The sequence below is a fragment of the Phragmites australis genome, chromosome 2, assembly GCF_958298935.1.
Source record: "Phragmites australis chromosome 2, lpPhrAust1.1, whole genome shotgun sequence".
NCBI classification, from domain to species: Eukaryota; Viridiplantae; Streptophyta; class Magnoliopsida; order Poales; family Poaceae; genus Phragmites; species Phragmites australis.
The window spans coordinates 42,538,945-42,553,763 of record NC_084922.1 but is presented as its reverse complement, the minus strand read 5'-3'; the positions used below and the strand labels follow the sequence as shown (position 1 = coordinate 42,553,763).

The 14,819-nt window shown below is 40.9% G+C and overlaps 1 protein-coding gene across 1 annotated transcript; it reads right to left on the bottom strand.

The window, feature by feature from the left end:
• Positions 1-13,327: 13,327 nt before the first annotated feature.
• Positions 13,328-14,384, bottom strand: LOC133909005 (protein LURP-one-related 8-like). The gene has a single exon (XM_062351260.1). It carries the CDS (start codon positions 14,266-14,268, stop codon positions 13,630-13,632), a length of 639 nt encoding a protein of 212 aa, XP_062207244.1. The 5' UTR covers positions 14,269-14,384; the 3' UTR covers positions 13,328-13,629.
• Positions 14,385-14,819: the final 435 nt, after the last annotated feature.

The following is a 14,819-nucleotide window of genomic DNA, read 5'->3' as shown; positions in this document are numbered from 1 at the left end:
TCACCATATATAAGTGTGAATGTCACAATCCTAGGTTGTGACAAAACTCTAATCGAAAGTTCTAAAATTACTAGTCATCGGAAGTTCCGGATTTAACCTAGAACTTTTGACTATACAGAGCAACAAAATGAGATCTAGCTATGCCTAATGAATTTTAGCTCAAACCAAAAGTTGCCACAAATTTTAAGATAATTTTTTCTAGCTATTCTATAGATCACCTGCAATCAAACAAGTATGAGCACATAGATCAGGCAAAAACAAGTATGAAGGTTAATGAGCTCACGAACACAAAGAACAAGCAAACCAAGAGAGGAGACGCACACTTGAGGTTCCTATGTCTTCGTTGAGGGGTTCGGTCACACTTGAGTTGGGTCTCTTTCAACTCTTTTCCTCACTAAGCTCGGTCACACTTAAGCTTAGGCTTTCACTCTTGATTTCTTCCGATGCAGAGGTTGTAGGAAATATGCCCTTATGAAGATTATAGAATTTACTTTAGGACATGAATGTGATTTTGGTGATTAATGACAACATATTCAATGGTACTAACATACTTGTTAAGAATATATATTAGTAGGTCCCATGGATACAATACATTAAGAAGCCACCGCAGTCGGGATAAAGTTTTGTTGAATTGGAGAAGTCACAGGAAAAATGACTACACCGAAAGGTCCAGCACAGAGTTGTGAACGCCAGAGTATTTTCTTGTTAGGTGTGTTTACACGCTGGATGATCCGGTGATGTGAAGATATGAACGTCGAGGCATTTCTGAGTTGAACCTCAAGGATGGTACACGCCAGAAGGTCCAGCGATCGGTAGTGTGTACACCGAAGTATACGCCAGAGCAATTGTTCCAAAAAGGATTGCAACAATGAGAAGACTGAAGGACTACACCCCAAAAGGTCCGACTGTTGAAGTGTGCACATCGGAGTATACACCAGAGCATTTGTTTCAGAGAAGATGTCAAAATTTGGTTGGTGTAGTTTGACACGCCGGATGGTCCGAAAATGAAGCAAAGCAACGTCAAAGTATCTTGCACCGAGGAAGGCGTGGGATGACTCAGTTGAACACGTCGAAAGGTCCAGCGATGGAGCTGGTGAACACGGGGGAGCATTCGGTGTTCACAATCAGTCTGAGTGGGTTTCTAATGGCTAGTTCGTGGATAATGTGCACACAAAATAGTCTGGTGAGTACAATCTATTTACACCGAATCATCCGACGTTTATAGAAAATTTGAACCATTGAGGCAACAACGAATCTGTTGGGTTGAGGCTATAAATACCCCTTCACTTAGTCATTTGAAGGTGCTGGAGTCTATAGAAACTCATATACACTTGAAAAGACTTCCAATCCAACAAAGTGCTAAAAATGATCATCCAAGATGATTAAGCACAAGATTAGTGAGTAAATAGTGCTTATATGCCTAGAGAGAAGTGTTGTTATGTGCTGTAACCTAAATAGTGGATCAATGAGTGATCCAACATTGTACTAAGAGGTACGCCGGTGCCTTGGAGTCTTGGTGACTCGTCAAGGCTCAAGATTGTTGACCCTCCGACTTGGTGTGGAGCGGCGGCAAGAAACGTGTACGAGGATGCGGAGGCCCTTGCCAGGGTGGTCAAAACTCCAAAGTGAAGATGACGTGCAAGTGACCAGAAGAGAGGTTAGTGGTGAGACCTTGCCTCTTTGGCTTGGTTGCTCATCATGCTCAAGATCTTGCCTTGGTGGCTTCGTAGCTCAAGAGCTGTTATCGGAAGAGTCTTGGCGCCAAGAGCATATCCTTTATGGAGCTCCAACATAGACTAGGGGTAACTTGTGTGCAACTGATACCACGAGATACAAATTCCTTATGCCAAATTTGATCTCTCTACCTTATTTACGTTTCCGCATTTATATACCTACAATTTACCTTCCTAGAGTAGGTTCTAAACCTTTTTCAATGGTAGAATAGGCACACTAGATAAACCTAAAGTACATTTAAATAAAAATTGATATAGGTTTATCTTGTAAAGTTTTTTGAGCCATCAATTTTTAAGTGTCCTAATTCATCCCCTCGCTCTTAGGACTCCTTACAATTAGTATCAGAGTCTCGTGCTTTTGATAGATTTAACCGTTTAGAGTCGTGACATCCAGGATTGGGATAGATACCCATAGCGCCACACTTTTCGATGACACAAGTTCTCCCTGTTGAAAAATTCTAATGACCTATTTTTTGCAAGCCAAATGTTTAGATATTTGAAGAGTCATCGAGGTGGGGATGAGGCCGCACATCACCAACAAAGAGAGACAATTCGATGCAATGACGAAGAGTATCTTTTTATCATCTCTATACTCCGATGCATTCAATAGAGTTTATTCTCTCAACAATGCACATGATATTTGGAATAGTCTCATACATGAATACACAAAGGATGTGCGCAATAAAAAATATCACGTGCCAGTTACTAAGCTCAATGGCATCAAATAACTATCTCATGAAAATGCTAATGATATGTATTTTTGTTAATAAGATCAATTGGCTAGGTTTGATACTAATTGAAGACGATCAAGTGGTGAGAAGAATACTTCAAACTCTTCTTCCAAAGTATATGTTGATAGTCTCTATCATCTACGATAACAACGACATCAAGAAGATAACTTCAAGCCAAGTAATCGATAAGATCACCGCACATGAGATAACCATGAACATGAGGGTGAAAGCTTCCTCCTCATCCGACACTAAGAACCTTACTCTCGTAAACAAATAAGCTTAATGTCAACACATAAAGGTAAGGATGAGGAGATAAGAGCAATATTTAAGCTATGAAAATGATGGTGATCATGATGAAGAGAGCAATAAAGAGAATGATCAGAGCATATCAAGTGATAAAGAAATTGATCCCAAAATCGCTAAGCTCTTCTCAAAATTAGAGAAGAATATGAATAGGATCAATGCCAAGATTGATCATCCAATCTTCATTGAAGACTTGGTCAACACAATTGATCATATCAAGAAGAAGAAAAAAGACCAAGAACAAGAGAGACAAGTGTAAGAGTTAAAGCATTCACAAGTATAGAAAGATGGGTGAGCGAAGATGAAGAAATAAGCTCAAGTGATAAAAGCCTCACCATCTACTCCTCCAAAAAAAGCTCTTCCTCAAGCAGGGATGGGCCCACATTAGGTCATGGGTGTACAGATGTACACCCAAATTTTTTGTTAAAAAATTTAATATATATACTAGTATCTATTATATTAGATAATGAGCAAACAAACTAAACCCATGTGGCCAGATGTGACCCAGCAAGCCAGCAAACAACGCCTCATACAACCTGCATAGCTGCATACAACACCCCACCGGCCCACAATCTGACAGCCCAAGCCCATGCCGGCTCCCATTCCCCATGCCACGCCTAGACACAAACCCTATAGCGGGTCAGCAGCTCAGGACTCCTGGCGGCAGCTCCTTAGTACATCTCGCTCTCCAGTCTCCACCTCCACGACTCCACCAAACATCGATATGGAGGGCGGCGGCGCGGGTGACTACGCGGGCTGCTGCGCGAGCGGCAGCGCAGGCGATGGCAGCAGCCCGAGCGTCGGCGAGGGCGGCAGCGGCCTCCAACATCCCGTTCGGCTGTTTGACGAGAGCTTCACGACCAAGCTCTCCGACTTTGGGATCGCGCAGCTTGAGCAGGTGGGCGGCAACGCGCCGGTGTCGTCGCCCATGATGGGCTCCTTCGGGTGCTGCGCGCTGGAGTACAACTGCGGAGGGCAGGTCACCATGAAGTCCGACGTGTATTGCTTCAGGGTGGTGCTACTACAGCTCATCTCCAGGCGAAGGGCCGTCGACACCAGCAAGCCCGTGGAGGAGCAGAATGTGGTCAACTGGGTAAGTTAATTATGCACTTCTGTTGGTTCACATTGATCAATGTTGTGAATCGTGTGATGATTATAGCTCATGACCCATTTGGAACGTGAGAAAAAATCCGATTTACTGCGCCTCCAAACTGGCATTGAGTTGTTTTTGTCCAGCTGGTTGCAGAATTTTGGATGTGTTGAAATTGGAGTCAAGATAATTCACACAAAATTTTGTGATGATGCAATGGCACTGACTGAAGCTCTGACTCTCTATTCAGTCTGCTAATAGCAGTCAACATTCTTTTGTACGACCTTCAAGAAGTTTTAGCTAAGGTATATTGCCATCTGCATTGCATATTTGCAGGCCATGCCAATGTTCAAAGACCAGAAGAGATATCATGAGCTGGTTGATCCACTTATAAAAAAGGAATACCTAGCCATTTGTGGCAATGGCAAAGGGCAACGGCAACGGTAAGGGCGCCAAGGGCGGCTACGCGGGCACCAAAAAGGTCAGCTCAATCCTTCCCTGCTCATCATGACCCCATGTGTTTAGTTATGTACCATCGAATTTTGGGGTATCAACGTAATCATCTGGGCTGGAACAATGTGGTAGGGGTGGTAGCTTAGAATTAAATGGTTGCTACATAAATCCAGATGCTTTGCGAGTTAATTTGTTGGTGCTTGTTCTGTGTGTAGGCATAGGGAAAGTTAGGAAACATAGAAACGGGGACAAGAAGGTACCGTATGGGTCTATTTATGCATAAAGCTGAGGGTTCAATCAAGAAAGAGCTTGTTCTTTTGCTGGAATCTGGGGGGAAAGAATATACATGAACCACTTTTTTATTTCTTAAAAAAAAACTTCGCTGAAAAGAGCTGAGGGTTTGATCAAGGAAGAGCTAGGTGGTGGCGCGGGCATGAGCAAAGCGGGGCTGAAAATGCATCTAGCCTTTATGTATGATTTTGGTAATTAATGACAATACTTATGGACTAATAACGATGTTGAGTTTGTTAGTAGGTTGTTCCATAGGCAATGTATTGAGAGATATGCATTAGCTCTAGGTGTATAGGGAGATTGAAAATGCATCAAGATAAATAAGTTCTAGGTTATTTCATAGGATATGCATAAGTGATGAATCATGGATTTACTAAGAAATGCCATGAGAACAAAAAAAATACATCGTTGTTATTGAGCTCTTAATGATACTCATAAGGAGAAGAAAAGCTCAAAAAGATTGTTAATAAACTTGAAGACTAAGTTACTTGTGGAGATCAAATAACTAAAGATTCTATACGAAGATTGACAATATACATGAAGGCTAATAAGTTACGTGTGGAGATCAAGTAACTTAAGGTACAAAAGTTGTCAATTAGGTTTTATTGACTAACACATGTATTTTTTGCTTGAGAGTGAAATGGGGTTAGGAACCATAAGAAGCCATAAGTTGAATTGAAATCATATATGCTAAGAGTGAAGAACAAGAGTGGACTCCATATTTGATAAAATGAATTCCTTGAAAATGTTGAATACAAAATAATTTTCTATGGCAAGACGGTGAAGGGCAAGCAAGACTCGACTACGATGGACCATTCGTGGTGAAGGGCAAGCAAATGGCTTGGCGCCGAAGGACCAAGGTGGTGATGAAGAGCGAGTGAAGGCTTTACACTAATGGACCGTGTGAGGCCATGAGAAGCTATGAGTAATTCGCATCAATCATATGAAAAATCAAGAAAAGATGGGGTGAAAAATATATGAAAGTTGGCAACCCTCAAGGTTTGAATGAAAGAAGCGGTAATTGAAAGTTATTCAAAGGCTCAAAGTGGTTTAAACGAGTTTTATCTTTAAATTTGAGTATAGGTATCTCGCACTATTAAGAGGGATGTAATGTAGAGCTAATTATCGTGTCTCAGTGCTTAAAAGTTTCAAAACAAACCCAAGTGAGAGTTCTTTTTAGAAATCCCGTTGTGAAAAGTGTGGAAATATCCGAATTTGGTTTTGGAGTGTTCCTAATTTGATCCAATGTGTTTTAGGTCATTAATTCTGTTGGGATGTGTAGCCCTCTGAATAAGCTTTTCATAGAGTCCAAAATCGTTGAAATCGGACTTCGGGATCAAAAGTTATCGTCGTTTTTCAGTGGGTAGTTCTGTTGAATCCGGATACTCCGGGTTGACTCGAATATTCCGGGTTGTCCGAAGTCTCCGGGTGAGGTTCCGAGGAGAGATCTCGGTTTGGTCCTTTTTAATTGACCCGGATACTCCGGGTGAGATTCCGAGTCTGGGTGCTCGGTTTTGCCTTCTTTAGCTTACCCGAATACTCCAGGTTGACCCGGAAACTCCGAGTCAGTACAGAAAAGTCTGTAACAGCTAGTTTTTGAGGTGGGCTATAAATACACATTCACCCCTATCCTTTGGGGTAGCTGCAAGGGCACGAAAGAGAACCTTTTTAGAGCCAAAAGAACTCCTTCCCACTCTATTTTAATGAGAGATTTGAGAATAAAAGTGAGTTGGGTTGTGAGATTGGAAGATTGAGTGCTAGTGAGCTAAATTCAATCTTGAGCACTTGAATTCATCGGCAAAAAGTTCGATTGTGTTTGTTACACTTGGAGCTTTGAGCTCCTAGTCGGCTAGGTGTTGCCCAGTGAGCTCCCGTGCTTTGTGGTGAACCGCAGAAAGTTTGTTAAGGCTTCGATTTCGCCTCTGTAAGGGAAGAAATCAAGAGTGGAAGTCAAGCTCAAGTGTGACCGAGTTTGGAGAGGAAAGTGGTTGAAAGAGACCCGGCTCATTGGAGTTTCCTCAATGGAGACGTAGGATTCACGGTAGTGAATCCGAACTTTGGGAAATAAATCTTGTGTCTCCTCTCTTGTTCCCTCTCATTTGAGTTCTTGCTTAATATTTATGCATTTTGCTCGATCTACTTGTTCGTGTGTATTTGATTGTAGGTTCTCCGTGGATCTACTCGAAATCATCACTTGGAACACACAACATCAACAAAAATCCCTTTTTTTCTGAATTTGCTCTCTCTACCTTACTTACGTTTTCGCATTTACATACTTGCAATTTACCTTCTAAGAATATGTTGTAAACCTTTTTGAACGGTAGAGTAGGCACACTAGATAGACTTAGAGTACATTTAGATATAAATTGATATAGTTTTATCTTTTGAAGTTTTTACAGCAATTAGATTTTAAGTGTCATAATTCACACACCCCTCTTAGGAAGTCACCGTTACTCACAGAGGCGAAATTCTAGCCTTCACAAACTTTTCGTGGCACACCACAACCTTAGGTGCTCATCGGTTACGCCTAACCACCTAGGAGCTCCAAGCTCCGAGAGCAACAAACGTGACGACGAACTTCTTATCGATTAACTCAAGTGCTCAAGATGGGAGTTATGTTCACTTACCCTCAAACTTTCAATTCCTCAACCCAAGTCACTTTCCTTCTCAAATCTCACACTAAAATAGAGTAACGAGAGCTCTATTGGCTTTGGCTTTGAATGTTTTCGTCAAAGCACCAGCAGCAAATGAAGAGGCTAGGATGAGTGGGTATTTGTACCTAACCCTCCAAAATTAGCTGTTATGCAACTTTCTCGCTTAACCCGAAACTTTCGGGTTTAACCAGGAACTTCAAGATTACTCGAGTTAGACTCGACCGAGACCCCTGCCCGGATCAAGTCCGGAACCTCTGAACTGACCATAGACTCTGGAACTTTCGAGTTCAATCTAGAACTTCCGGATTGAAACTTCAAACCAAAACCAAGAACCCCAACCCGGATTTCATCTGAAACTTCCAGCCAATCCGGAACTTCCGAGTTCAGCACATCAGACCCTCTGAAAAAGGCGATAACTTTTAATCCTGATATCCAATTTCTACGATTTTGGACTCTACGGAAAGATTATTCATAGGGCTACCTATCCCGTCCGAAACCATTATCTCAAACATATTGGATCAAAACTAGGAACACTCCAAAACCTGATTCGGACACTTTCACACTTTTCGCACCGAACTCCTAAAACTAACTCTCACTTTGGATTGGTTAGAAACTCTTGAGTACTGAGATACAATAATTTGCTCTACGTTGCATCCCTCTTAATAATGCGGCATACCTATACTCAAATCCAAATGTAAAACTTGTTTGAACTAATTTGAGCTTTTAAATACCTTCAAGTACCTATTCATTCTTTCAAACTTAGAGGGTTGCCAACTTTTATATCGTATTCACTCCAACTTCTTGATTGTTTATGTGATTGGTGCAAATCACCTATAGCTTCTCATAGCCTCACACGGTATTGGCATAAAGCCTTAACTCATCCTTCACCACCGCTTTGGTCCTTCAACGTTAAGCCCTTTGTTCTTCTTCGCTATTGGATGATCCATTGCAGTTGAGTCTTACTTGCCCTTCAACATCTTGACATAGAAAATCATTTTGTATCTGGCATATTCAATAAATTCACTTTATCATATATGGAGTCCAATCTTGTTCTTCACTCTTGGTATATATGATTTTAATTCAACTTATGCTTTCTTATGGATTATAACTCTAACTCACTCTCAAGTACAAAGCACATGTGTTAGTCCATAAAACTTAACTGACAACATTGTACCTTAAGTTAATTGATCTTCATAAGTAATTTAGCCTTCATGCTTTAAGCTTATTCTTCTTCTTTTGAGCATCACTAAGATCGCAATGACTTTGATGCAATTGTTTGAACTCATGGCATTTCTCAATTAATACTTGATTTATTTCTTATGCATCTCCTATAGAATACCCTGATAACAATTCTTAACATAATTGTTAATCCATAGGTATTGTCATTAACTTACATAAGCATCACTTAGAGCTCATTTATCTTGATGCATATTTATCCTCCATGCATCAACTATAAATACCCTACTAACAATTCTCAACACACTTGTTAGTCCATAGATATTGTCAATAATAACCAAAACCATATTTAGGGGCTAGATGCACTTTCACCGATGCCCCTCACTTACCACTAGCTTTAAAAATTCTTGATTCCTCCACTCTGTAGGAATATGAGCACTTTTACTCCTCGTCAGATGAATCCTCATCGGCAATGACATCCTTGAAATCTTGATCCTCCCTCTCCATCTCTTCAATTATGTTGAAGATGTGTTCCTCCTCAACGACTACACCCCTTGGTTGCATCTCCTGCACATCCCCAACGTCCTGCTCGTCCCCCACAATTATCGGGTCTGTTTCATCTACCATTGTCTAACTTGTTCCCGCTACTGCTTTCCTAACGTTTATCTCTGTTGGATCCTTCTGATACGTCTCAACTAGCAGTATAAGAGGGAGATCACGTTCACATGTTATATCTACGTACTGTCTCTAAGTAGATGTTGCATTAATTATGACGAGCTCCCCAAAGTAACTCTGAGTAACACGACTTAGCGTATCTCTCAACTTGAGCTCCGGCTGCTGGGGATTCAGTTGAACATAGCGCATCGGTCTCTTGCACACACCCACTATGATCCTCTCATTAGCTCTACTAAGTCCCTTAATAACATGATGAAATCCAGAGAGATCTACACCGCTATGACGGTAATCAATATGACGTTCACCATAATATATCTAAAAATATAGCTTATCGGATATACTTGGAAACATCTGAAAATATGTTCAACACTAATACCGAAAAACTATACTTTTGATTACGAAACTCCGACAAAATTACCGGAACCGATGGTCACCTAACAATACGTTTAGTTCACTACAATCAATGTTGCTCCGAAACAATCTAATCAATTTAAACTAATTAATCTCCCATCTACTTAATAAAATGTCTAAGGGCATTTAAACTAAGGGCATAGGGACACCCTTGAGAAGGAGGCAAGAGAACTAATCACTTTTTGAAAGGGTGGTAAATGGTGGTACGATATGATATATCCGGGGTATGGCTTACTCACTCTCTCAGAAAGCAGTAAGAGTTTACAAGACGGTAAGATAAGTGTAGGACCTAACCACCTTCTTAGAAGGCGGTAAAGAATACTTGTACTATCATGATAGGTTTACCGCCCTTTGAAAATACTGCATACATATATTTCTACAATTTTTTTAAGATCTATTTATTTAAATATTAATGTTAGAAAATGTAAAAATAAAAAACCCGGAAGGTTGCTCGTTTTCTTGATCCGTCGGCCTTTCCTTGGGAAATTTGTCTTATTAGGCCTAAACACTGGGGCCCTGCTCTCCCAGACAAGTGTGCGGCAAATGCTGATTCACCGGGCCTTGCTGCGACCGTAAACGAGAGCCTCCATCCGGGTGGGCTTCGTCCATGGGACTCACCAGATCAGCCAACTAAGCGAGATGGGCCGTCGATTACCCCTTCCATTCTTCCAATGCCTCGAGCTTTTTATATTTTTGTTTCTAATTGTACGGATCGTATTTTTATATAATTTTTAAAAAATAGATTATAGCATCATCTACAACATATTTTTTTCAAAAAAAATCATAATCATTTCAATATTTTTTAATTTAAGAACAATGGAACGTAATGTTTTTTTATTTTACGTCGCCCTTCCAGACGGCAATAGTCAATTTTTGTTTTTTTTTCAAACAGATCTCTAGTGTTGCATTTTTTTTATTTTCGAAATAAAAAATTCCAATTTCTCCAGGCTGCTCATGCTTCGTCGAGCCCATTTGTGCCCATACGATTTCTCAAGTCCTTCTGCGATGCCGATACATTCAAGTCGTAAAGTCGTAACACGTAACCGAGTCATCAGAGGATGACATACCAGACCCTAATTCCTCTAAATCTCTGTAAATCCGGTGGCCAATTTGTGCTTCTGCTAACCTACTCGTGAACACTGTGGCAGGATTAAGTACCGCACATATGCTACATGTAAACACAGAAGAGGTTCTCGATCTTTGCAGGTTCCAGGTGCAGGGTGCGTATCTGTTTCTCTTTCGGCGTCGGGCACGCGTGCATCGTCATCCTTGGCTGGACTGGCTCATCACCTGTATCTGGAAAGCAGCAACGCGCCAACCCTGCTTCTTTCAGCTCTCAATGCAAGTTCCACCGGATTTTCAGGCCCCAGGCGTGTCTCTCCAGGATTTTTTTTAGATAAAGAGTCTTATTCATTAAGGTAATAAAAATATTCCGATTTGTATATGACAAAACGAATTTGTTTTCTTAGCATCATATTTATATCATTTAGTCATGAACCAAACATGTGAGATACACTAGTAGGGGTAATAATTGAGATACACTAGTAGGGGTAGTAATCCGTAGATGATGTGAATTATCCTCCAGATGGATTTAGCAAAATTACAATCAAAGAAAAGATGCTAAATAGTATTGTTTGAACTAAAAAACAATATTTTTTATTTCTATGCTAATTTCTTCTTATTAAATTATGTTTTGTTAGTATTACACCTTTATGTAGGTACCACACAAATTTTTTGATCTTTAAAGGAAGCTTCAGTCTCCATAGGTATCGATTATTATCTATTATATTGCTATCTAGAATTGTCCTATATATAAATTATACTGAGAACTAATCACTTTGGTATAAAACTCATCTAAACAGATCCATCTCCTCATTTAGATCAACCTCAGCAATCTTAGCTAATAAACCTTGTCATGCCTCGAGTTTATCCCCCACCAGTGATCTACAGAAAGAGATATTAAGGAATCATGACTAAGAACTTCCGATATAGTATTTTGCTTCTTTTTGTGCAATATTATATAAAGTTAGGTATTGCTTTTTCAAAGTGGTTGTCCCTAGCCACCTGTCTTTTCGGAATCTTATTCGAGTGCCACTTCATACTCAGAAATTCTCAAAACTTAGCAACAAATCATTCACACTCATTAATCCTAACCAGAACGGTGAGTCACTAGGGTTTTTTATCCACTTGAGTGATAGTTTTGTTACCTAAATATTTTTTTTCTAATTAAGTGTTGACATATCCCGTCATCATTAATTAGGTTAAAGAGCTACTTACATAATAGGCATTTGTTTTGGATATTAAAGTCTTGAATACTTAAACCACCTTGATCTTTCAGTTTACATGTAGTATGTTTCATTTTACTAACTTATATTTCTTCTTATGATCATCACATTGTCAAAAAATATAGATCGGTAATAGTGTAACTTCTTGAGAATACCCCTTGGTATTTCAAAGAAAGATAGCATGAACATGACCAGACTACTCAAAACTGAGTTGATAAGAATAAGCTTACCAACATAAAATAGATGTTTTTCTTTCCAGCTGCTTAATTTTTTCTCAAATTTATCTTCTATCATTTTTAGTTCTTATTGCTTATTTATCTATATTGCATTGAAATTCTCATATACCTAAACAGATAGTTCCCTAATTCACACCCAAATTTTGAATATATTGATTTTCATAGTCTTTGGTTTCTCCATAGCAGAATGGTTCATTTTTATGGAAGTTAATCTTTAGACTTGATAATTGCTCAAACGCACGTAGTAAGAGTTTCATATTTATTGCCTCTTAAGATTATGTTCCATGAAAATGATTGGATCATCTGCATATTGAAGGATTGAAAGACCATTATTAACTAAATGAGGAACTACAACACAAATTTGTCCATCTACATTTGCTCTTACAATAAAGATTGCAAGCACATCAACCACTAGATTACTTTATTGTAAGCACATCAACCACTAGATTAGATAAGATTGGAGATGTAGGATCATCTTGCATTAATCCCTTCTTGTCTGAAAATAACTTCCCATCTCATCATTTACCTTAACACCAACGCTCCCTTTAGATACAAATTGCTCTATCCAAGAACACTGTTAGGATGAAAAGTCTTTCATTTTTAAAGCTTGTTATAAGAAGAGTCATTTAATTTTATCGTAAGCCTTCTCAAAATCAAGTTTCAAGATTACCGCATTTAACTTTTTTCTGTGCATTTCATGAATGGTCTCATGAAGAATTACCATGCCTTCCATTTTATCTCTACCCAACATAAAAATAATTTGTGATGGCCTAATTATATTATGTGTCACACCTGATAGCCTATTAACTCCAACTTTCATAAAAAAAATTCAAGCTTACATTTAGAAGGTATATTGATCTATATTGTTGTATTTGTGTGGTATCACTTTTCTTTAGTAGTAACGTGATTATTCCAAAGTTAAGGCTAAAAGAGGCAATTTCCCTCTATAGAATTCATGAAAGAGTGACATCAAATCCGCTTTGATGATCTTTCAAAAAATCTAATAAAACTTGGCTAGGAATCCATTTGATCTTGATGCTTTGTTATATTTCATTTAAAAAATAGCTTTATTTGCCTCTTTTCAATAAATATGACTATTAACATCTCGTTATCAGCATCTAAAACATAACAAAAGTGAACAAAAATGTTTCTCCAGTGTGATGTTCTCCATGTCCCTGTTTACCGCCGGAGTAGAAGACTACGCTGAAGCTGTCGATTTCCTTGGGCTTTCCAGCCTGACGTGCCCAAAATTAGCACTCGAATAGATTAAGACGCAAAGAAGATGGTAATAGTTCACAAAGGACAAGACGTCATCTCCTTGTCCTTGAGAAAGCTTTGTTTTAAAACTTTTTTTTTCTTTCTTGAGATATTTACATCTCCGTCCCTCTTTACAAGATTCACTGATGGCTTTTGGTGTGAAAACCAAAAGAGAATCAAGAAGGACTTCATGTGATGCACAAAAAAAACTACTCGTACTCAATTGGCCTGGCAATTGAGGCAAGAAGGAACAAGCATGATTTGCTCCCATGCCGACGCTGATCGAATTCACCATCCCAATTCACAACCCCAAGGAAAAGGGGCAAAAAGTCGACTAGATTGGGCTAAAATTGTTGGAGTGTATCCACGGGGACCAGCTCCTGAGGAAAGATGGCCTCCCAAATACCTGGTCGAGCGCCACCACCACGGCCATGACGAGCGACACGTCGACACCCGACTGCACCACCAGCCGGAACACGTCCGAGCCGACAGCTTCCTTGGGCTGCACCTCCGCCACCGCCCGGCGCTCGCCGTTGTACACCACGCATCGCCGCCGCGCGTACGACCCCTCCACCTCGTACGACGCCACGGCGCCTCCTCCCGCGCACGGCGCCACGCGCGCCATCGACTTGCCGCCGCCGCCGCGCTTCACGGCGTGCACCGGACGCCGCGCCTCCTCGCCCGCGTAGATGAGCCACTGCTTGCCAAGGCTCAGGCGCTTGCGGCGCACGGTGAAGGCTGGGCGGCCAGCGGGGTCCATGAGGACGACCTCGGCGCCCGCCGGCTCCGCGTCGTAGCTGTCGACGCGGTAGGCGAGGTTGCCCTTGGCGTCGAACACCGTGAACCCCTTGCAGTTGAACAGCAGCGACTTGCGCCACACCGTCAGCGTCGTCGCCTCATCCTCTCTCGCCGGCCCCGCCGCTGCCGGTGCCTCGGCCGGTGATGGCAGCACGTTGGGGTAGACCTTCGGCATGCTCTGTTAAGTTGACTCTCAGGTGGTTGCTGAGTAGCAGGCAGGCAGGCAGGCAGGAAGGCTTAGCTAGGTCTTGTTGGCTTTGAGACGGGTAGAGAGGAGGGAGGCTGTATATATATGTATATGAGAGGCAATTGTGAACAAGCAAGGCATGTTTCTCTGACGAGTGGGGCACGGTGACGACATGGATGCTTGGTGAAGCGCGTAACGGCCTCTGAATAATGGCGGCGCGCTTTAGCCAAAGCAACCACGGTGCATGCATGCATGGTTCGCGTACTGTTGCTGATCTATCTAGGTAGGGCACGAGCAACAGTATAATTAAAAGCGACGAGGCAAGTAAAGAAATATCATTTTTTATGTGAGGATATATATCAAGTGTTGGAATAGCTCGCTCGCTCGCTCGATCATATCCAGCTAAAAAAATTAAATTTCAGCCAAATCCAAACGTTTCGTGCGTGCTCCTACATGTGGTAGATTACGTATGTCGATCGGACCTGTTTCCTCTGCCAGTTTATCTCGGGCGATAACGCGATTACGTACCGAACGGAGAC

Bases quoted from the DNA above. Each gene is read 5' to 3' on its own strand.
- LOC133909005 (XM_062351260.1), bottom strand. From the start codon at position 14,268: ATGCCGAAGGTCTACCCCAACGTGCTGCCATCACCGGCCGAGGCACCG.